This window comes from Wyeomyia smithii, chromosome 3, assembly GCF_029784165.1.
Source record: "Wyeomyia smithii strain HCP4-BCI-WySm-NY-G18 chromosome 3, ASM2978416v1, whole genome shotgun sequence".
Classification (NCBI taxonomy): domain Eukaryota; kingdom Metazoa; phylum Arthropoda; class Insecta; order Diptera; family Culicidae; genus Wyeomyia; species Wyeomyia smithii.
In genome coordinates this window covers 204,336,098-204,360,891 of record NC_073696.1, presented here as the reverse complement: position 1 = coordinate 204,360,891, position 24,794 = coordinate 204,336,098, and the positions used below count along the sequence as shown (strand labels likewise).

General features: G+C 44.8%; 3 protein-coding genes across 4 annotated transcripts in view; 2 read left to right on the top strand and 1 right to left on the bottom strand.

The window, feature by feature from the left end:
* LOC129731059 (mucin-2) overlaps positions 1-10,430 on the top strand; it is a 154,087-nt gene extending 143,657 nt beyond the window's left edge. For both annotated transcript variants that reach the window (XM_055690798.1, XM_055690799.1), the window contains 4 exons: positions 7,602-7,709; positions 7,770-7,920; positions 7,976-8,100; positions 8,159-10,430. In XM_055690798.1, coding sequence (XP_055546773.1) covers positions 7,602-7,709; positions 7,770-7,920; positions 7,976-8,100; positions 8,159-9,964 — 2,190 coding nt within the window. In that variant the 3' untranslated portion in view covers positions 9,965-10,430. The remainder of the gene's footprint in view (positions 1-7,601; positions 7,710-7,769; positions 7,921-7,975; positions 8,101-8,158) is intronic.
* Positions 10,431-10,467: 37 nt separating this feature from the next.
* On the bottom strand, positions 10,468-22,226 carry LOC129729012 (uncharacterized). The gene is made up of 5 exons (XM_055687490.1): positions 22,104-22,226; positions 18,932-22,044; positions 18,810-18,874; positions 10,703-12,718; positions 10,468-10,644 (listed from the first exon to the last, which is right to left on the bottom strand). Exons 2-5 carry the CDS (start codon positions 22,005-22,007, stop codon positions 10,468-10,470), a joined length of 5,334 nt encoding a protein of 1,777 aa, XP_055543465.1. The 5' UTR covers positions 22,008-22,044; positions 22,104-22,226.
* LOC129732406 (uncharacterized) lies at positions 22,216-22,859 on the top strand. Its single transcript, XM_055693264.1, has 2 exons — positions 22,216-22,317; positions 22,375-22,859. The coding sequence occupies exon 2, from the start codon at positions 22,377-22,379 to the stop codon at positions 22,842-22,844; it is 468 nt and encodes a 155-aa protein (XP_055549239.1). The 5' UTR covers positions 22,216-22,317; positions 22,375-22,376; the 3' UTR covers positions 22,845-22,859.
* The last annotated feature ends 1,935 nt before the right edge of the window (positions 22,860-24,794 follow it).

The window sequence follows — 24,794 nt, the reverse complement described above, 5'->3', positions numbered from 1 at the left end:
CAGTCCCGGACCAGCTGTGGGAGATCGCCTAAGAGTGGTAACGGTCGGACACTGTGCAGTAGACTACTCGCAAAAGCCGCAGGTACCCGGAAGCATCGCCGACGGAGCGAGTGGTGCTATCATCGAGTTCGCGGCGAATAGGAGCAATATTTCAAGGGATCTGAAGCAGAATCTCCTCCTGCCTCAGGCCACCATCGACGGAGCTCAAGAGGAATACGCCGAAATTGTGGCTCGGGTTGAAGCCTCCAAAAAGGGGATGAGGACTAGGAGGGCAACTGTATCTAAGCAGGTTTCGACCGATGCACTCATTCGCTGCGACATGCTCTACGGGGCAGGTCGGTAAGCCAACGAGGCAGTCCCCGAGGTAAGTGGTCCCCGATAACGTGGAGAAGCGTTTGGTGGAGATAGCCTCGCGAGCTAGCACACCAACAGCTTCAAAGGCCGGAACATCGACCGGAGCGACGACTGCGGAAAACCCATGGGTTACCGTAGTAGGAAAAGAGCAAGAAGAGAGTAAAAAGCGCAAAGACGGAACGGCGACGAAAGGTCCGCTAAGTGTCAAAAAGGCGAGTAGCAGGGAGGACGTCCTCATACCCAAGACTGACGGGTCTAAGTACTCTGAAGCCTTGAAGAAAATGAGAAGCGAAATTCTGGATTTAGAAGCGGATGTGTGGACCATCCGTTGAACTCCGAAAGGATGCGAAGAACATAGACGCATTCTACAAGGCGGTAGACGACCAGGTGCTTGGCAAACACGTGCAGGTTCGGACACTCACCTCAGAGGTGAATCTCCAGCTTAAGAACCTGGATGGAATCACCGAGGGGTGCGATGTTTCCCAAGCCCTCAAAGAAAAGTTGTGAGGTGGAGGTGGCCACTGAGATGCGAACCTGGCACTAAACGAAGGCAAGCTCAAGTCGGCTCGTCAGTATGCCCTCTGGGTATACTCCAACAATCGAACGATTGCTTCCGGTGCTTAGAGGGAGGACATAAGCTCAGGCCACAAAGCAAAGGATTGCGAGGAGTCTCCCAAGTGCATGACATGTTCCAGAAACGGGACGCCAAACACTTTATGGGAGGCCCCAGGCGTTTAGCGGGTAAGTCGGCTGCAAAACCACTGGCATAAGGGTAACGCACCTTAACCTAAACCACTGCTACACAGCTCAGCAGCTGCTATACCAAGCAGTCACTGAGTCGCTGTCGGACATCACCATCGTATCGCACCCCTACCGCACCCCTACCGCACCCCTACCGCACCCCTACCGCACCCCTACCGCACCCCTACCGCACCCCTACCGTATCCCTCCCGGAAACGGTAACCGGGTTGCGGATAGTATGGCGGCCGTATGGATTACAAGCTGGTTCCCGATTTAAGAGGTTGTCTCAACCTCGAACAAGGGGTACGCGTTTGCCAAGGAGCACGGAGTGTTCTACTGCAGTTGCTATACTCTGCCACGTTGGTATACCGAAAGGTTCACCCAGATGGTCGACCAGTCCATGGAGTAAACGGGCCTAACGCCGTCGGTGGTGGCGGGTGACTTCAACGTTTGGGTTGTTGAGTGGGGAAGTCGCTTCATGAACCAGAAGGGTCAGATCCTGTTGCAGGTTTAGGCAAAGCTCAACTTAGATCTGGCCAACGTTGGGACCAAATGTACATATAGCAGAAATGATGCGGAGTCGATCATCTATGTGATGTTTTCAAGCCCAGGACTGATCACGAACTGGAATAAAGATCAAAAGCGACCGCAAGTCGGTTTGCTATAGTGTAGAAAACAACGCGAGGCGCATGTGACGGGTAAAGCCAACACTCACACCGCCCACGGCTTGAAGACATAATAGCATTTCGATGCCGAGGTATTCGAAGAGGCAATGAGAAGTATAGTTGCCATTCTATTGCGGGCGTGCGACGCCATCATGCCCAGGACTCGTCAACCTAGGAATGGGAAGCCACCAGCTTACTGGTGGCCTGATGCGATAGCGGACCTTCGCAGTGCGTGCCTTTGTGCAAGACGGAGGATGCAGCATCGCGAGCAGACGAACAGAAGATTGAGCGCCACGCAGCAAGGTTCTGCAAGATCGGCGCTAAAGAGTGCGATTAGGGCAAGCAAGAGGGCCTGCTTCGATAGGCTAAGCGCTAGTTCCAATACGAACTCGCGGGGTAACGCCTATAGGATCGTAATGGCCAAGACCAAACACGCGCTGGCGCCTGCAGAGCCAGTATCATCGGGGGACTCTTTCCACGCCACGAGCCAAGTCCGGCAGTCGAGTCTCATGTCCGAAGTTTCAGTAACTCAGACACAGACAATCAAATCTGTGAACGACGACAGCCGTGTCGAGATCGAGGGAGAGGTTAGGGTTACGAATGTGGAACTCATCGTGATCGCTAACTCCCTAAAGGTGAGCATCGGGACCGAATAATATCCCTAACCTGGCAATCAGGCTGGCGATAAAAACAGCCCCCGGGCTGTTTCGGGCAGTCATGCAAAGGTGCCTAGATGACTGTCTGCGAAGAGGTGGAAGCGGCAAAGTTTGGTCTTACTGCCGAAAGCTGGGAAACCGCCAGGGGATCCATCGGCATACAGGCCTATCTGCCTGCTGAACACTGCGGGCAAGGTGCTTGAGAGGATTATCCTCAACAGACTGGTGAGGTACACGGAGGGTATGAACGGTCTGGCAAGTAACCAGTTCGGTTTCCGGAAGGGCATGTCCACGCTGGATGCTATTCTCTCCGTCACCAAGACGGCGGAGGTGGTACTCCAGCGCAAGAGAAGGGGCATACGCTGCAATTGTCACGCTTGACGTGAAGAATGCGTTCAATAGCGCCAGTTGGGACTCCATAGTGCTTGCGCTCAGGAGTAGTCATGTACCGGTGTCGCTGTACAAGATTCTGAACATTACTGCCAGAACCGTGTACTTGTTTACAACGCGGAGGAGGGTCAGAAGTGCATCCCAATTATCGCAGGAGTTCCGCAAGGTTCTGTTGTGGATGTTGTGGAATGTCATGTATGACAGGGTGTTGAAACTCAAGCTCCCTGTAGGGGTTGTGACCGTCAGTTTTGCAGACGACATAACGCTAGAGATCTACGACGAGTTGATCGAGAAGGTTGAGTTACCGGCCGCTCACTGTATATGCAAGGTCGAAGACTGGACGTACTCCAGGAAACTGGGGTTAGCGCACCATACGACGGAGGTCATGGTTGTGAATAACCGCAAATCAGAGCAACAGGCGGTGGTCAGAGTCGGAGACTGCACCATTACCTCAAAGCGATCTTTGAAGCTCTTGGGGATTTTGGTTGACGAGAAGCTCACATCAACTATGCTTGCAAGAAGGTTTCAACGGCTATTGCAGCACTATCTCGAATGATGTCGAATAGCTCAGCGGTGAATGGCAGCAAGCGTAAATTTTATGCCAGCGTGGTTTCGTCCATACTTAGGTATGGAGGCTCAGTGTGGTTCAAAGCGCTAGGTACTAACAGGTATCGTGGTAAACTGGAAAGTACCAACAGGCTCATGTGCCTAAGGTTTGCGAGTGCGTTTCGTACTGTTTCATATGACGCAATCTGCATCCTGTCCGGCATTATAACTATCAGCATAGCCATTAGAAAGGACAGAGAATGATAATCAGATGGCAGCAAGAATGGTCCAGTTCCACGAAAGGTAGATGGACGCACCGGCTTATTCCGGTGGAGAGGTTAACTTCAACCTGACACAGATCCTTCCTGATCATGGTTGCCTCAGGCAGTATTCGGGCATGCAAGGTCCCCCATGTGCTCCGAGTGCGCGGATGCAAAGGAGATAGCTGATATCGTTTTGTGCCTGCAAGGATCTATAGTGAAGTATTGAGTGGGCCAGACACTACTCCGGACAAACTGTCTCGGAAGATGTGTGAATAGTCGGACATCTGCAGCGCGGTTTGTGCAGCCGATTTGCAGGTTGTCTTGGAGCTACAACCTGTATGGCAGATCTAGCACCAATCTGCCAGTGGTAGCTAACTTTAGTCTTTAGGTAGTCAGTTAGGAGTGATAACAGTGAAGAGAATGCATCAAGCACCAAAAGCCTCCTCCCGATGTAATATTTAACCATCGTTCCGGGGTGATAAGAACTGAAGACTGGAGGGGTTTAAGTGGGTCCGAAACGGGCCGAATAGGTGCTTTGAGTGGGTACAACTACTCGAACACCACTCCCCATAAATGCATCCCCACTTTCTGGGTTGCTCTTCTTAGATGTATATGGATAAATTTACCCGCCTCCTTGAAAAAAGGTATTGCACTTGAAGAGACGCGACCACTGTTGTGTTGGTTACCATGGAAAAAAGTGAATTCCGTGTTTTGATCAGGCATTGTTTCCGATAGGAAGAATACTGTTGAAGCAAAGCTATCCCAACAAACAATTTCATTGAGTTACAGCTAAACCCGTTCCCGGCGAAGAAAAATCAGTTTTTACCTCAAAAAAAGAACTTTAAACTCTTATTACTAATCAACAATATGCACAATTGACACAAACTGTATTACATATTGAAGATCAATTTGTTTTCTAACGATACTCAATAGTTTCATAGTTCAAATTTTCAAGTAAAATTGTTAAAGATAAATCAAAGTTTGAATGTCAGATGATGCCATCACGCGCCGGAAATGGGTCAAAAAGCTTCAGGTCAGCCGGAATCTGTCCAATGATTGCCTAATGAGCTGTAAATCAACCAAATGGTTTCGTGGGATAGCATCATATATATTACGGACCAACGTAATGTGTTGGTTTGCTAAATTTTGTCGTTACCGCACCTCTACAGCCGACGCACCGTGATCATAAAAGCAAAATGAGGTAGTCGCCAGAGTTGCCGTTTTGAAATCTGTGTTTTGACGACAAAAATCTGTGACCAGAGAAAAAAAATCTGTGATCATATCTGGGATATGAATATTTGTTTAAAAACAAAGCGAGATTGATTGAAATGCTTTATATTAACTTTATATTGCATCATTCTGGATCCGGTGATACACATATTGGGTGGTATTTGGTCACTTCAGGCTATTTTTCAGAAACCGTAAGTCGTCATCTTGAATTTTAAAATGGCATTTGAAGACAATTTCTGACCACTGAGCGTCATTCTGGTTAAAGAAACACTCATACTGGGTGGTATTTTGTCATTTTTGGCTGTTTTCCGGACACCGGAAGTCGCCATCTTATAATTCAAAATGATGTTTGAGGTCGATTTGTGGCTTCAGTGCATCATAACAATCCCGGAAATACCCATATTGGGTGGTATTTGGTCATTTGCCGCTGTTTTTCAGAAACCGGAAGACGCCATCTTGAATTTCAAAATGAAATGGATTCAGGAGACAATTTTGGGCTCTGAGCGTCAATCTGGTTGAAGAAACACTCATATTGTGTGGTATTTGGTCATTTTCGGCTGTTCTCCAGACACCGGAAGTCGCCATCTTACAATTCAAAATGTTGTCTGAGGTCGATTTGTGGCTTCAGTGCATCATAACAATTCCGGAAATACCCATATTGGGTGGTATTTGGTCATTTGCCGCTGTTTTTCAGAAACCGGAAGACGCCATCTTCAATTTCAAAATGAAATGGCATTAGGAGACAATTTCGGGCTCTGAGCGTCAATCTGGTTGAAGAAACACTCATATTGGGTGGTATTTGGTCATTTGCCGCTGTTTTTCTGAAACCGGAAGTCGCCATCTTGAATTTAAAAATGGCATTAGGGGACAGTTTATGGCATCTGAGCGTCATTCTGGTTAGAGAAACACTCATATTGAGTGGTATTTGGTCATTTTCGGCTGTTTTCCAGACACCGGAAGTCGCCATTTCACAATTCAAAATGTTGTCTGAGGTCAGTGCATCATAAAAATTCCGTAAATACGCATATTGGATGGTATTTGGTCATTTGCAGCTGTTTTTCGGAAACCGGAAGTTGCCATCTTGGATTTCAAAATGGCATTTGGAGACAATTTCTGGCCCCTGTGCGTCATTCTGGTTGGAGAAACACCCATATTGGGTGTTATTTGGTCATTTTCGGCTGCTTCCCAGACACCGGAAGTCGCCATCTTACAATTCAAAATGTTGTCTGAGGTAGATTTGTGGCTTCAGTGTATCATAACAATTCCGGAAATACCCATATTGGGTGGTGTTTGGTCATTTGCCGCTGTTTTTCAGACACCGGAAGTCGCCATCTTAGATTTCGAAATGGTATTTTGAGATATGCCAGAAGAAGGGAGGGTGTCGAAACATTATGGACAAGTTTGTTACATCTAAAAACATTCACTTGCCGAATTTGGTTATATTTGCTTGATTGGTTCTCGAGCTGCGCGAAATTTGAGTTTCATTTGTATGGGATCCCTCCCTCATAGAAGAGGGAGGGGTGTCAAACCATTATGGACATATTTGTTACCTCTAAAAACATTCTCATACCAAATTTGGTTGTATTTGGTTGATTGGTTCTCGAGCTGTGCGAAATTCGTGTTTCATTTGTATGGGACCCCTCCCTTGTAGAAGAGGGAGGGGTGTCAAACCATTATGGACATATTTGTTACCCCTAAAAACATCCACCTACCAAATTTGGTTCTATTTGCTTGGTTAGTTCTCGAGATGTGGAGGAATTTTTTGTTTCATTTGTATGGAACCCCTCCCTTCCAGAAGAGGAAGGGATGTCGAACCAATATGGTCATATTTGTTACGCCTAAAACTTTCACCTGCCAAATTTTGTTCCATTTGCTTGGTTAGTTTTTGAGATGTGCAGAAATTTGTATTTCGTTTGTATGGGACCCCTCCCTTCCGGAAGAGGGAGGGGTCTCAAACCATCATAGGAACCTTTCTCGGCTCCTAAAACCCCTGCATACAAATGTTCACGTCGATCGGTTCGGTAGTTTCCGAGCCTATATGGATCAGACAGACAGACAGACCGACAGACCGGACTGCATTTTTATAGGTATAGATAGATTGTAAAAAAAATGTTACGATTTTGTATAACCTCGCAGGCTATGTTAAACTGCCTCATTTAAAACTTTAAATAGCATTTTTTACGACTTAGATGAATGACGCATTTTACAATTTTATGTGACACGTTGAATGGCTTCATATATAACCTAATATTGCGTTTTATACGATTTAAATGTTATACGATACAAACAAATTTAATGTTACATCTTATACAATTTCAAACTTGAAATGCACATTTGAGCGACTTTGAGTTAATATCCTTACACGACTTCTGGTTTGCTGGGGACTTCTCTCCGCCGGGAGTTGCCTACCCCTTTCGAAAATTTAAGTGAAAATTTCAGTTTCCCCGGTTCAAAATATATTGAGGACAAACATCTGCTTTCAAGCAGGAAACCTATTTTAATCAGCTTAAGGAGCCACCTGTGCTAGTTAATCAGAGCTTGCATTACAGTCGTTGAAATTGTTGAGATCGATCAGAACTCAGGAGTTTAGTTTTCATCGACTGATTAAAATAGACGCAAATATGCTGAAGAGTTTTTACATTGATAGTCCAAAGTTTTTTTCGCCCATATAGTAATTCACAGTTGCCAATAAATAACCGAATTATTCTGCTTCAGTCAATCATTCTACTAATTGATTTATTTATTTTATTCCACAGAAATCTCCACTGCTCAATGATGGATCGTTCAAATATGGGGCTAAAACAGGCTTCAGCTGCACAGGTCGTGCCGCTGGATATTACGCGGATGTGGAAACTGGCTGCCAAGTGAGCAATATCTCAAACAATCTGAACCCAAAGTAAACAATACTTCTTTCTTCCGTCTAGATATACCACATGTGCGATGGATTAGGACGTCAATTTAGCTATTCCTGTCCTAACACGACCCTCTTTCAGCAGCGAATGCTAATCTGTGATCACTGGTACATGGTCAATTGTTCTAAGGCGGAAAGCAACTACGCAGCTAACCTATTGATTGGTACATAGAACATTTCGTGACCATCCATCGCTATAACAGTGTAATTTTCTTTTAGGGCAACGGGACAAACCCTTTGTTGGTGAAGATGAGAATGAAATTCGAACACCCCGTCCGGACTTGTTGGATCGGCCCTACTCTGCCAGCTTTGCTGGGCAACCGATCATGTATAACTTTATCAAGGTTTGTGCTTTTCCTCTACATTTATCGATGTTCATTTAATTTTAATCTATAATTTTAGACAAATACCCAAGCACCACAAAATGCCATAGGATCGGACAGGAAGGCTCAAGTTACTAAATCACCTTCAAGCAAGGGTAAGCCTGCGGAAATTTTCGAAGAGAGCGCCAGCAATCACGGCTTACCGATCCACTGGGGAACGCGATATGCCAAAGTGGATGGTGACCAGGAAAAGGTCGATCAAAAACAATCTCTGGATACCCCTAAAACTACTGCCATTCCTCTCAACGTAGAGGAAGAACAGCTTCAAAATAACAAAATCAATGGACGACGAAATGTTAAAGAGGATGAAACAAAAGACGAGAGTCGAAATACGGTTCGCTTTGCAAGCAGTGAGAATCGTACCAGTAAAGTGGTGGATACAAAACCTAGTACAACCAACGTAAATAGTACTCCAGTGAAGGTTCCCTCCATACGCTATGAGCCTCCTTTTACTCCCGATGAGCAAAAAAGAAGGGGGAGTAACAACAAGGAATCCCTGGGAGCCGATTTCAAGCCATTCGAAACATTACTGAATTTTAACAAGAAAGGAAACCGTAAGGATTACGATTTCTCAAACTTTTTCACGCGAAATGAAAGTATTCGAAATACGGCTTCTACTGCAACCTCAACAGTGGCAACTAGTACAACTGAAAGATCTTTCAGTACCCCTAGACCGCCAATTACAACTAGATTTACTGCAGCACCTCGGCAAACCAGTTTTAATACTGTCTTCAGTACAACTTCGAAACCAACTACAGCGCCAATCCCGGACTTGCAACTTCCAACAACTAATTCAGCCCAGTTTGTTCCAAGAACAGGATCGCCATTTCAACCACTGGTTAGAACTACGGTCCCTACCAACGCTCCCTCCAGCGCTATTCCATCGTCAACAGTAGAGCCCCGTATTCTTCCTGACCCACGACAATCGAACCTCCCTCCTCGCACCATCCTGTTCAATGCTCCAGCTGCTACCGCGGGACTGTTCGAAAACCGATTTGCTCTGCAGCGACCTCCTGTGATCCCAGCGACAGTCCCAATCCCATCCACGGAAATTCTTCCACCTTTTGCTAATCTCGCAAATTACGACGTAATCAAAACCCAGTACGTTAGCCAACCAGTGTTCACACGTCAACCCATCACGAGCGATCCATCGGGAGGACCGATCAATACCGGAATTGATAAGCTAGCGGAGCAAACTCCAATCCAAGTTCGCAATGACAACATTCCTCGGCCTTTTAGCATTCCAACTCCATCCAACGAAGTCCTTCCTCCTAAGATAGACTACGTCTTCTACGATGACGCAACTACGCAAGGTCCGCCAATCTACTACCAGTGGAAGTGGTCGATTCCATCATACGGATTGGATCCTCCCTTGGATGTTCCCCTCAGTGAAGACGATAAACTTTCATCACAGTTAAACCCAGCCTCTCCGGAACACTCGTCCGACTCGATCCGTGAACATAACCAAACCGCCCGCTCCATTTCGTCTGAAACGGGCAATTTTGGCGAAAATCAATCTACCACCAACACCGTCGTTGACTCACCCAGGTTGAGGGCTCCAGCTCCAACGCATAACTATTTGGAGCTTCGCAAGAATTTTGCCATTCCTGATTTCACTTTTCCGCTAGAGAGTGAAGCCAGCTCCAGCGGAGCCTACGAACGGGACGGAGCTGTTAACTCGTTTCAGGTTAGAATTCCTTCGTACACCCGAAGCGATAACAACAGCAGCACGACGTGGTACGGTGAAAACGTAAAGTGCCCCCACTGTCACCCAGCCTTTCTGAGGCCCGGTACGTGTGAACCCTGCGTGAAAATAAGAAGATAAACTAACGCGCCGTACTTCAACGCTTCGTACCTCCTCCCCCCACCATTCCAATTTTCCTTAAGTAGATGTATTATCCGTAGGCGATAACAAAGATGAGTTGAGTTTCAACCGACGATTTTCAAATATTCAACCGCCGTTAGATCTAGTGTAAGTTCACTTAGTCTGTCCAGTAAATGCATTCGACGGTTAGAGATAAGATACAGTAGAGAACCCGTGTGCACGAGAAGATCATTCTGCAGATTATGGTCTCAACCCTTTTCCATGCGAATAACCGAATCCGTTGCCGCTTCGTTGAATAACAACCATCGAACAAACTAATGTCCTGATGATCATGTTAGGCGAGATCATGATTATCTCCAGAATGATCTAAACAATATAGTTAGGCCCAAAACATTACTACAGCAAATTGTACATACACTCCCTCTCCTATTCTGTACCATGACAAAAGAGAAAATAAAATCGACGTAGAGGTTAAATACAAATTTTAAGGTGTTTTATTTTATTTAACGATGATAGAAGAACACTCCGGGGCTCCATGGTGTGACGTGATCTCCAATTGAGGCTTTCGGTGTAGGATAGATAGCAATTCGGTGCTGCCGGTTAACGTCGACGTTCTCTAGCAGAGCTGTTCTTCGCATTCGGGAATAACAAACGACACGTAGTTCACCGTTCAACTGAATCTAAAGAAAATTTTGGATTAGGAATGAAAGTAAGTCGAGTGAAATATGCGATAAATACCTTGTAGCCTACGATTTGATCGAGAAATTGGTCAGCTACATCCCAGTGAATGATCAACTGATCCGGGCCGACCTGATGACAGGAGTAAATCTCCGCTGGACAAGCGTATCGCTTATGGCTGTCTTCAGCTGGACAATGATAACTTAGAGCTAAACTACACAGGTTCGATCGAGAATTCCGTTGACGGTCGCTATACGACAAATGCGGTGGGGTCGTAACTGTACGACAAACTTCTAAGTTACATGAATCGCGTCTCTGGTCTCCGAGGGGATTTGTGGTTTCTTCTCGAATGGTTGGACATGAGTTCCTACAATCATTAGGCTGTGTACTTGTTGAGATTTGATCATTAATCGTTACTATTGACGAGTGTCTGGCATGATCGGTGCTTTCATTCGTGGTGCTCACAGTTTGTGGAAGCGAATTTTCAGTAATTCTCTGTTGGATGGAATCAGCTGGAACAAGTTGAGTATTTTCCTGTTCCAAAACACATTCAACGAGTTCAGTTGTTTCGTGGACACTTCCAGAAGCCCCACGGTCAGTTGGGGTTTGAAAATCTAAGCGATCATCTGCTTCTCTCGTTGATTCAATTAAAGGTGGAAGGAGATCTTCTTCAGAGCAAGAATCTTGCGTAGGTTCGGTTATATTCGTTATTGAGTCACGAACGTCTACTTCCATTGCTGATAACTCGTATTCGTTTGTTAATTTGAAATTGAACTGTAAGGCGAGAGGATCATCGGAATTTGTATTGATCATTTCAGTTGCGGAACCTAGGGGAATTGATTCGGTGAGACCGGTTTTTTCAATTTCTTCTGATATTGGTTGAGACTGCGATTCAAATAATTGCTCGGGTTGTGCAGATCGTTCTAGAACTTCGAGCGATTGCTGCTGAATCACTCGAACCGATTCATGAGGTGTTAAAATGTCTGCATTATTTTCGAAACTGGTATCAGCGATCTCCTCCGCAACTGATGTACAATTTTGAGTTGAGAAAAACGTATCATTTGAATCTTCACACGGGATACATTTTGTAGTTAGCGGTGAATTCCCCGTGACCTCTCCTTGGATTTTCCCATCTTTCAATTGGTCGTCTTGTGGTAACTCTTCCCGTGAAGAGCTAATCATCTGTCGGCATGTTGAGTCTTCTGTTATTGTAGAGTCTCCCGGTGTTGAAAATTGTTCACTTTGTCGCATCGCTTCACTAGAAAAATGGGATCGAAAGATATCCTCGAAAGACACCGATTTGCTATTTGAGACTTTAAATAGCGAGTCTTCTTGATTTGTTTGAAACGATTCATCTGCTGACCGTATTCTAGCCAAGTTTGTTGTGCTTGATCTTATGATATTGTCTTCTTCAGGTAAACAGTTTTCAGCCGAAATGAACTGTATATCTGAATCCTGCATCTTTCCAGAGCGTTCTAAAGGCTGTTGATCATCCGCTCTCTCTGCTGGCATTTCTATGAGATCTGGCGACGAATCCATACTACCTATGGTTGGAGTTTTTTCAATTTCAGCTTCCATTTTGCCTTCAATAACTGTTTCAACTGAAAGGATTTGTTCAGACGAACCACTCTCGATAGTTTCCTTGTCAACCAAAGAACACTCAACAGCAGATTCGAACTCACTGCGACTTGATAGTGAACTTTGAAAAGATTGTGAATGAGTTTGCGTAACTTGAACATCATCATTAACGTCTTGATTAGGTAGCGAAACTTGCGAAGGTTGCGTATAAATTCGAACCACTTGAACGACATCCAGGTTTTTGATATGCTCTACATCTAAATCTTCGGAATATTCATCTAGTTCCTCGAAAGGAGGAGCACTTGGAAGAATATCTGTCTCATTGAATTGTGTTATGTTTTGTGTTGATTTTATCAAACCAGGTGTTGATTTTTTTGACTTTGATTGCAATGACGCCTTAGAATCAGCCATAAACTCATAGATATGATCTAAGAGTTGCAGCTTGTTTTTTATTTCGCACAAATCCTTTTCAATTGCCACCATCCGATCATCTTGGTGCTTAGAAAAGAAACAAAATGCAGTATATCAATCATTACATGGATACCCGGATACTCACAAATTTAAACTCTTGTAACTTCGATAATTTTCATATAATTTTAATAGTTTTAGTATAAAAAGGTTCAGTAACTTATCTACTTTGAAATTAGTTCCAGCGGTGGATTTTTCAAGACGGCGACTTTCAGTTTTTAGAAAACGGATAAAATTGGCCAAATACCACCTTATATGATAGGGTAAGGGACCCATAATTCGCCCTGATCCCATAATTCGCCCACCCACTAATCAACGAAATGTTTACGGGGTTTGTCATTGAATTATGCCAAATAATAATTTATTTTCAATCTCAGCTGTTTCTTTTTTATGTTTAAACACGGTTCTAAGAGTTGACACTATATTGCGCACAATAAAAAAAATAGGTGGGCGAATTTTGGGTACTCATATAAAATGGGCGAATTATGGGGTCGTTACCCTACTTGATGTCCAGAGGCCTGAATACGCCCCGGACGCCATTTTGAATTCAAAAATGGCAACTTCCGGTTTCTAGAAATGAACCAAAAATTACCAAATAACACTTAATACAGGTATTTCCGAAGTCGGGATGCCATTTTGAATACCGAGATGGTGACTTCCGGTTTCTGAAAAACAGCCAAAATTGACCAAATACCGCCTAATATGAGTACCTCCGGAATAGGGATGATGTACAGAGACCTCCTGAAAACAACATCAGCGGCCATTTTGAATATCAGAATGGCGACTTCCGGTTTCTGGAAAAATATAAATTATGGCCGAACACCACCCAAAATGGGTACTTTTGGGATCGGGATGATTCATAGAGACGGGAAATCAATCTCACCAAATTACCAAATAACACTTAATACAGGTATTTCCGAAGTCGGGATGATGTCCAGAGACTAGAAATCATCTGTAGATGCCATTTTGAATACCGAGATGGTGACTTCCGGTTTCTGAAAAACAGCCAAAATTGACCAAATACCGCCTAATATGAGTACCTCCGGAATAGGGATGATGTACAGAGACCTCCTGAAAACAACATCAGCGGCCATTTTGAATATCAGAATGGCGACTTCCGGTTTCTGGAAAAATATAAATTATGGCCGAACACCACCCAAAATGGGTACTTTTGGGATCGGGATGATTCATAGAGACGGGAAATCAATCTCACACGCCATTTTGAAATTCAAGGTGGTGACTTCCGGTTCGTCTGGTGTCATATTGAGGTCTCTAGTTAGCATTCCGATTGATAATATTCGCCCAATCTTGGTTCTCTCTCAGAAACCGGAAGTCGCCATTTCGGAATTCAAAATGGCGTCGGGGGTCGCTGACGCTTCGGTCGTTATCAAGTCTTTGGACATCATTTCGACGCCTAAAGTACTTATATAAGATGGCATTTGGTTAACTTTGGCTGTATTCCAAAAACCGGAAGTAATCATATCGAGTTTCCAAATGGCGTCTGAAGTTGTTTTCCTCTCTCTGGACATCATCCCGTTTTTGGTAATATCCATATACTATGGTATTCGGTCAATTTTGGTTCATTTCCAATTACCGGAAGACGCCATTTTGAAATGCACAATGGCAGCTTCCCGGAAGTCACCATCTCGAAGTTCAAAATGGCATGTACAGTTGATTTCCGGTCTCTGAGCAACATCCCGATTCCGGAAACACGTGTATTCTGTGGTATTTGGTCATTTTTGGTTCTTTTCTAGAAACCGGAAGTTTCCATTTTTCAATTTAAAATGGTCTCTTGGGCGTCTTCAGGACTCTGAACATCAAGTACTCATATTAGGTGGTACTTGGTCAACTTCAGCCGTTTTCGTAGTTTTGGTCAATCTTGACTATTTTCCGGAAACCGGTAGTCACCATCCTAAATTTCAAGATGGCGTCTAGAGTTGATTTCGGGCATCTGGGCATCATCCCGATACCGGAAATACCCATATTCGATAATACTCGGCAATTTCGATTCTCTTTCAGAAACCGGAAGTCGCCATTTTGGAGTTTAAAATGGCGTCGGGGGTCACAGACGTTCTCAGGTCTTCGGACATCGTCCCGATTCCGAAAGTACACATATGAGGTAAGGTAATTTCAGCTATTTTTCGGAAACCGGAAGTTACCATCTTAAATTTCAAGATGGCGTCTGGAGTTTATTTCTGGAATGTGGCCTCCATCCCGACTCCGGATATATCCATATTCGATAGTATTCGGTCAATTTTGTTTCATTTCCAGGTGCCGAAAGTCGCCATTTTGAAAATCAAAATTGCGTCGGGGTTCGTTCAACGGTCTCTATATATCATCTCGATTCTGAAAATACTCATATTGGTTGGTTAATGACTGGACCAAAGGCGCATAACAGTTCCCATTAGTGAACCTCAGCCTTCCAGCTATTGTACCCCTACCTTCTCGTGGTATCAACTGATGTGCGAGTAACCAGTGGAAAGATCGGGTAACCAACCTTGGTGAGACTGCTGGTCGCACGCTGACAGGGGGCGGGGCTTCCTTCCTCGGTAGAGAGTTTCCTGGGATCGACACCAACAGAAGCGTTCTAAGTAACGCAGTGTCCTTCTCAAGTCCTGGTAGTGCCCGGGACTCTAAACAATGGCACTACGATGGCCCTCCTTGCGACATAGTGGGGTTGGTCGCTGCAAGCCCGCACCATTAAAAAACAACAGCAACGAACGCAATAACGTTAAGTACGGACCGGAACAATCGGCAAGGACCTAGGCAACGAAAACGGACTAACGATTGGATTCTCGGAACATGGAACTGCCGATCTCTCAACTTCCTAGGAAGTACCCGCGTGCTTTCTGAGGAAATGAAGACCCGCAAGTTCAACATCGTAGCGCTGCAGGAGGTATGCTGGAAGGGGACGATGGTGCGTACGTACAGGGATGGTCACACCATCTACCAGAGTTGTGGAAGCACACATGAGCTGGAAACTGCTTTTATAGCGATGGGAGAGATGCAGAAGCGGGTGATCGGGTGGTGGCCAATCAGCCCTAGAATGTGCAGGTTGAGGATCAAAGGCCGTTTCTTCAACATTCGTATTATCAACGTGCCCACAGCCCACACCTCGGAAGTACTGATGACGACAAGGACGAATTCTACGCTCAGTTGGAGAGTGAATATGACCGCTGCCCAAAACATGATGTCAAGATCATCATCGGGGATTACAACGCTCAGGTTGGCCAGGAGGAGGAGTACAGACCGGTGATTGGACGATTCAGTGCACACCAGCTGACGAAAGAAAATGGCCTCAGACTAATCGACTTCGCCACCTCCAAGAACATGGCCATACGTAGCACCTTCTTTCAGCATAGCCTCCACCATAGACTCACCAGGAGATCACCGAATAGAACAGAAACACAAATCGACCACGTTTTGATAGATGGTCGGCACTTCTCGGACATTATCGATGTCAGATCACATCGAGGCGCTAACATTCATTCGGATCACTACCTAGTGATGATTAAGATATGCCAAAAACTATCCGTTGTGAATAAAATACGGTACCGTCGCCCGCCACGGTATAATCTCGCGCGACTGAAGCAACACGACACTGCAACACAGTACGCGTCATCGCTCGAAGCTGCACTGCCAGAAGAGGGAGAGCTTGAAATAACCCCTCTATGGGATCGCTGGAATGCCGTGAAAACAGCTATCAGCAGTGCTGCGGAGAAAGTCCTGGGACACGTGCAACCGAATCGACGTAACGAGTGGTTTGACAAAGAATGTCGGCAGATTTTGGACGAAAGAACGCAGCGCGGGCAACAATGCTGCGTAGTCCAACTCTTAAAGTCCAACTCTTAAAGGAAAAAAAGCGTCGCCAGGAAAAGGAGGAATGTGAAAAACTCGAGCAGCTGCACCGCACACACGAAACACGAAAGTTCTACCAAAAACTCAACGGATCCCGCAGAGGCTTTGTCCCACGAGCCGAAATGTGTAGGGATAAGAATGGAGGCATTTTGACGGATGATCGTGAGGTGATCGAAAGGTGGAAGCAGCACTACGATGAACACCTGAATGGCGTGCAAGCAGGAGACCACAACAGGAGCGGAGAAGACGTGGTCGGTGCAACGAACGACGAAGATGTGCCACCCCCAACAATAAGCGAAGTTAAGGATGCGATCCGGCAGCTCAAGAACAACAAAGCGGCCGGAAAAGACGGCATCGGAGCTGAGCTCATTAAGATGAGCCCCGACAAACTGGCTAGCTCGCTGCATCGGCTGATCGTCGAGATCTAGGAAACAGAACAGCTACCGGAGGAGTGGAAAGAAGGGGTTATCTGCCCCATATACAAAAAGGGCGACAAACTAGACTGCGAGAACTATCGAGCGATCACAGTCCTGAATGCCGCCTACAAAGTGTTTTCCCAGGTCATCTTCCAACGCATGTCACCATTAGCCAGCAGATTTGTAGGATGCTATCAGGCCGGCTTCTTGGAAGGACGGTCTACAACTGACCAAATCTTTACACTGCGGCAGATCCTCCAGAAGTACCGTGAGTTTAGAGTCCCTACACACCATCTTTTCGTCGATTTCAAAGCCACATACGATTCAATAAACCGACAAGAGCTATGGAAAATTCTAGACGAAAACGGCTTCCCGGGGAAGCTGACAAGACTGATTAAGGCTACGATGGAAGATGTGAAGTGTTGTGTGAGAATTTCGGGTGGAACGTCGGACCCATTCGAGTCTCACAGGGGGCTCCGACAAGGTGATGGTCTCTCCTGCTTATTGTTTAACGTCGCGCTAGAGGGTGCTATGAGACGAGCGGGGTTTGACATGCGGGGCACGATTTTCAACAGATCAGGTCAATTTATTTGCTTTGCAGATGACGTGGATATTGTCGGCAGAAAATTTGAGACGGTGGCAGACCAGTATACCCGACTGAAACGTGAAGCAGATAGGATCGGACTGAAGATTAATACGTCAAAAACTAAGTATATGCTTGCAGGTGGGTCCGAGCACGACAGGGCACGCCTAGGCAATACGGTAACAATCGACGGGGATGAGTTCGAGGTGATCGACGAGTTTGTGTACCTCGGCTCTCTGGTAACTAAGAATAACGATACCAGCCGGGAGATAAGAAACGTATTATCAGTGGAAGTCGTGCCTACTATGAGTTCCATAAAAAACTACGGTCGCATAATCTGAGTCTTCGCACCAAGTGTATCCTGTACAAAACGCTAATAAGACCGGTCGTTCTCTACGGGCATGAGACGTGGACAATGCTCGAGGAGGACTTGCGAGCACTCGGAGTTTTTGAACGTCGGGTGCTGAGAACCATCTTTGGCGGTGTGCAGGAGAACGGTGAAGTATTCAGAAAGTGTCTAAAGCTGGAAGAATACGCTGGGCAGGGCATGTAGCTAGAATGCCGGATAGCTACCCTGCAAAATTGGTGTTCGCTTCAAATCCGGCGGGAACGAGAAGGAGAGGGGCGCAACGAGCGAGATGGGTGGACCAGATGGAGCACGATCTGCAAAGTACCGAGTGCCCGCGGAACTGGAGGCAGGCAGCCATGGACCGAGTGAATTGGCGGAACCACGTTATGCAGGCCATGTCTTAGGACGTACGGCGATCTAAGCAAGTAAGTAAGTAAGCATATTGGATTGTATGTGACGTTGTATTATTTAATTGTTTCTATGGCTACTAGTAGCCCAGATGGAACCTGTTCGGAAGGATCGTTTTGAGAGCATATCACTATAATACCCAAAACCATAAAAATGACCTGTGGAAGTTATTTTATGAACTTTGTACCAATATCTCAAATATTCATGAAATTCAACTGTTTCGGAACATGTCGCCGCAAAACCGGATTTCCGGCAATGGGAGAATTCTTTTGAGACACCGCTGACGCTGCTTAGAAAGTAAAGAAGTAATTGAATCTTTTGGTGCTAAAAGTATCAAAATCGGATTAAAGTTGTCAAAGTTACTAGAACTACAATCTGTGGGTACCTGGGTGATTGCAGTGAACTATGAAATTCCGTCTTATGGAACATAAAAAGGCACCCAGGTACCCCGTCGAGCATATAACGGTTTAAACACGCATTTTAGCTCAAACAATATGGTTAACTTACTAAAGCTAGGCTTTCTGGGTCTTCCAAAGAATTACTTTGAATACATTTATCTTCGAATTCCACAGCTGAAATCAGTGAAACTTAGCTTTGAAAAAAAATACATAACGTTTTGAGAACCTCACCTCCGCTGTGCTGGTCATGCACTTCCTCTCCACTCTCCTGCAGTTCGACAACGTAATCCTCCATCAAACTGCTTCCAGCTTGTGTAACACTCGACCTCAGCTCCCGAACCCTCTCTGAACCCAGGACAGACATTTTCTGCAAAACCATCTCCAGAGTGTCCCTCATCGGTTCCACTGACTCTTGGACGAAATTTTGCATCAACCCAAAGTACCTACTCAGATTTTCTCGCAGTCCAACCTCCCACGACTCCTGTCGCACACTAACTTCCATCTCGTCACGTTCGCTTCCAATGTGCGCCAGACAGGACTCCACAATCGTCGGAATCACCACTTGCTCGATATCGTCGTCCACTTCATCCGACAGTCGTCGCACCTCCGTTACGTACTCCATTTCCGATTCCATTTCAAGGCTGTATTTTAAATCTATCAATCGAGCCTCGAAGAACAGCCCTAAATTGTGTTGCCGATCCCGAACACTACCACTCAGCACCACAAACTGGTCGGATTCTCGCCGCAGCAGATCCCCAGATACCGACTCCAGCCTCAGGCGTATCATCTCTGAGGATCGGTCCGTCACTTTAAGTTTTCCCGACTCCTCCAGCAATTTAGCAAACAGTGTCAGCATTCGGTCTTTCACCTCTTTGTGATCTGTTACGGATTTCAGTAACGATCCTCTGCGTTCTCGTTGCCAAGAATCCGGAACACCTAACGACTGTTCCAGGTATAACCGTAGCTCATCGATAGTTTCATTTAAATGCTCCCGCTCTTGCTGTAGCTGAACAGATATATCCGGAGGCGTTTCATCGTCCGACTCCTGAACTAAATGAAACGAAACGGATGGTTTCTTACCTAGCGAAGGTTGGGATCTCGGAAGCTCCTCAGTTGCCTTGTTAAGAAAGGCCTTCACCTTGAGACTCCAACCGGCAAAAATTTTGACCAAGGTCAGAAACAGTGTTTGAAACATTGACATATAGGTTACTGCACGGTCCTCGACCGGTTCCTCATCACTGAGTAAATCGTGGATCTGTTGAACTACTTCCAGTGATTGAATGTTTAATTCTTCTGAAGGCGGTGGTGGCTTTTGCTGACGATCGGTGAGCAGCGTTACCCCAGGGCATCTTGATACATTAAATTCTCCGACATCGACAGGAACTGTCTTTAGAAGCTCCAGAAGTTCGTCAAGCGCACTTGATATCGAAGTTTCGTAATATACAAGAATGTTCAATAATCCATCACGTAGCGCCTGAAGAATGTCATTAGCTTGAAATTCTGAGTCTTCATTGCAAACTAACTCTTCGAAGTATTTGCACAACAAATCTCCAGTGTCGAAGTTTTTGTTGCCAGTTGATCGCTGACGAGCAACATCTTGGAGGGTATCTTGAATTTCACTGATTATTACAAGTGGATCTTCGCCTTCCGCAGGTTTCATCAGCTGCTGGACAATCAACCGGATCTTATCGAGCACTGGTTTACTGAGAAACTCATCCGATAATTCAATTGTTTCACTGTGAAAGACCCCCGCAATGATCGAAGCTATTTGTTTTTTGTCTGTTTCGCTAAGTTCATCGTCCATTATCAACTTCTCCATCAAAAGCCGAATCGCTACCAACAAACCTTGTGGACTTCCATTAGTTTGATGTTTAATCCAATTTTTACTTGAGGTTTGAATGACAATTGAACCCCCAGCGTAGCTCAGTACACCTATTATTTTATCATCACTCTCTCTAACACTAATCCCCGGAAGTTTTTGCTCCATCGAATCACTTTGCACTGTGCGATCCAGGTCCTGCTTCATTTGCTTCACTTGTAGACTGCGACTCTCATCGGAGTATACTTGAACCAACAACTTTTCACTGGGCTGTTGGACCAGTTTTCTAAACAGATTTATAGTTGATTTTGTCTTCTCATCATGGCTCCCATCAACAGGGAAGCGTTCAGACGTAGTTGTCACAATTCCAGATGATGCATCGGGAAAACTCAATACCCCGACGATTTTATTTCCAGATTGACTCACAGTTAGAGCAGGTTCTATCGCCAATGACCTTTCTATTATTTCCTCCTGACTAATCATCGAGTTCTGAAGGAAATTTCTGAGTCGATCCAATGCCATTTGATCTTCGTCTTCACTTCCGGAAAAGCTTTCACTTTGATGCTCTTTTGACTGCATGGTTCGTACGTATAAAGCCGTATCATCATCTTTGCTGAAGAAAGCAACAAGAGCATCTCCCATAGATTCTTCTTCTTCCAACTTTTCTCTAGAATAGCTGTGAACTACAATTGTGTCCTCTGGTTGGTTTAAGATCTCCCGTAGGGTATTCTGCAACTTTACCAAGATAGATTCTCTTGACGATCCTTGTATTCTCCGCAAAATATCTTCGGTCATTTCCATCATCTTCCGAGTGGCTCTTCTATGATCAAAAAACGCTCTCCGTGAGCTTTGCGATTCTTCCACTCCGGGGCACTTTAAAATCACAACGCTCTCCTCATTATCTAGCAGTTCATTTATATCCCGTACGCAATTCAGAACCCGTTCATTCGCGATTTCAGCACTGCTTGTTGAAAGCTGCATTAGAACGGTGCTAGTGGGTTCAATCACTGCCCCAACGGCATGTCCTCGAACTTTACCAACAACCGAAATCGACTGGTGACTACTGCTGTCATCTTTCCGTACTAGTCTTTGCTGTCCCAAGCCAGCTGTGGTTTGCTCTCCCGGTACCTCAATAACCGGAACAGAAAAAATAGGATTATCATCGTACACTTCCAGAGTCATTTCATCGTCTGGGGTCGCACTATCTTCCGAAATCAAAGACTCTACCGAATTACTCCATTCTGACTGGCTGTCCGTTGAGGATTCATAATCACTTTGATGGCTACCGTCATAGGCACTCGGATGCAGTGGAACTGTGATGAAGTTTCGGATAACGGTGCGCTCGGAACTGGACTCAACAGTTGAATATTCAGAAATCACCTGAGCTTGCCCACTACCGTCGAGCACATCGATGAAGATGCGGTTTATGTCTGTCAAGCGTCGCTTCCGGGGGGATTTTCTACTAGCTTGCGGTATATCACGTTGCATTTTTGATACAGAAAATTTGTTACAAGTCGTTTGAAATCTAAAAATGATATTTTTTCTTCTAGAATATATTATTTCATGAAAAATGGGTTTACTTACCGAAAAAGTATGTCGAAGGTTTGAAGTCAACTCAAAATTCACGATAATCAAGGATGGCTTGATCCATTTTGGTGTTTCGTAACTTCTTGCGGCTGCATTTTTTCAAGTTTTAAATAAATTCGAAGTAAGTAGACTTTGATCTCATATTTAGACTCAAACTGTCAAACGAAGAACCATCTAAATTAATTTGTGTGCAATTAATTTTAACCTGTCGGTAAGTAGAACCATGATAACGAATTATTCAACAATACTCAAACTTTTCTCAAAATAGGAATGAACGGATCATTTAGTGAAAACGGCTCCCCTTCACTTGACATTACCAAAGAGCTAGAGCTCGTGATTGATGTCTTCGATAACGGCCAAATTCGTGTGGCTTCCGTTGAGGACTGTAGTGAGGAGCGACAATCAAGTAGCTTTTCCGATCTCAACTACAGTCAGAACGCTCCGGTTGAGCAGTTGTTTCGGAGCGAAGAACCGAATCGATGGAATAATTCGGAAGAGAATTTTCTCCACGTGAACTCATATGATTCGAGCGACAGTGAATCAAACACGAAAACGGAACTGGTAGAATGGTGTCCTTACAAATGTGAAAAGTGTACAAAGAGCTCCCACCCGCTCCGTGATAATCCGGATGATGTGATCATGCTGGAAGCAAACATTTTACTGAAGGTTCCTGTAAGGAGAAAACATTTCGATCGTCTGCTTGAAATTGCCCAATGTTGCCATGAGGGTTTGAAATAAAGGCTAATTTTGATATCATTTGTTGTGGTTGATAACTTTTTCTTACGGTAAATAAAATTGCAGTTATTTGTTTACTGGTTTGCGATATTTTTTATCAATTAATTTACTTGTAGTATGTTTCATGCTTGAAAATATCTGCATCGAATAATTCACCTGCTTTTGGTGGATTTTGCGTCAAGAACATATATGCTACAGTAAACACAGTCCGTAAACGTTTTAAATTATATAAATGATTATAATTGAAAAGAAACGCGGGATCGATCGTCGTCATATTATTATACGAGATCAAAGCTCATGGTAGGGTAACATAATTTTAGCGTAAAAACCTTGCTTTGATATAGAGGCAAGTCTCGCTGAAACCAGCCCACGGACACGAGGTCTTTAAAAATGATTATTTATGAGTTAATTTCATTTAACGTAGTGGAAAAAAATATTTGCACCTGAACTAGTTCAAGTTGTAGACCTCTCGTTTGCTAAAAGGTCAGTTAGTTTTATGGACATTTAAAATTTAATAATTTGATCTAGCTTAATCTTAAAATTTGGCTCGAAGCCCCTCTACAAACAGCAAGTCATTATGCAGGAAGCATCTAGGGCTTTCATATAATGTGCTTAAAATTTTGACCGCCATCTTTGATTTAATCTGTAAAACGCGTTTTTGGACAAGTTGGCAACCTTACTTATATTTCACTTTGTTAGCCCACGGACCGTTTACCGGTCTAAGTCCGAACGAATCAAAGCTGTCCAGCTTCTTCTGTCTTGCACAGCCGTTCACCACTCATCTCGTACATCAGCAAATCGTGCATCTTGGGTCGTGTAGATGACGGCCTCTTCCTGGTTCTCTGCTGAATGAAATTTTGGTGGCTCTCTCGTCAGGCATTCTGGCCACATGTCCAGCCCACTGGAGCCCGCCCCGCTGTATTAACTTTACTGTATCAGCATGTGACTCGTGATTCATGCGTCTGCGCCACACTCCCTTCTTCCAATTTACCACCAAGTATCGATCGTAGAACTTTACGCTCAAACCCTTCGAGCACTAGTCGATCAGCTTTCTTCGTAAAAGGCCATATTCGCAGCTACAACTCGTCGTTCACGTCGCGGCTCATATCGTTGTCACATGTACCAAGCGAATTCATTAACCACTTCAAATCGTTCGACATCGATCTCTGCTTCAGCTTTAACTACACCGGAGCTCTCACGCTCTCTGCCAGCTACCATGTACTTTGTTTGGCAGAGTAAATGTTGAGTCGCAACCTCACCGCTTTCCCCTAAAAAGGCCTGAAGGCTTTTTCCACGGCGCTACAGTCGCTACCGATAATAACAATCCGCGTTGGAGATCTTGCAATAAACCATCTAGGACCAGACAAAAAAACCGTTTGAGTTCAGATTAAGCGGTCAATCATTATAATCCTGAAAACCCAGAAATTGAACACGGCGTAGAGGGAGAGAATTGATCTTGGTGCGGATCTTCTGGAATTAGATGAGGAGATTGACAGACCAAAAACCAAAGCTGCTGTACCAACTTTCCAGCGAGCTGTTGAAATACGATGGATAAACACTGGCTAGAACGGTGCACTGGATGTAAAGATTTGCGATGACGAACAAGTATCTGAGGAGTGGAATGAAGGTATCGTCAAAAAGGGTGACAAGATATAATGCTGCAGTTACCAGACAATAGCTCTGCTGAACACCGTTTACAAGGTACTCTCACAAATACTTCACCGTCGATTATCACCATTTGTAAAGCATTTCGTGGGGCATAACCAGGTAGGATCCATAAGTGCCCACGTCACCACGGATCAGATACTCGCAGGTTGAGCAGGTTACGGATATTCATAGGTTGAGCAGCTTATGCAGAAATGCTGTGAATACAACGTGCCACACATACCCTATTTATTGATTTCAAACTGGCGTATGACACAATCGACCGAGATCTGCTATGGTAGATTATGC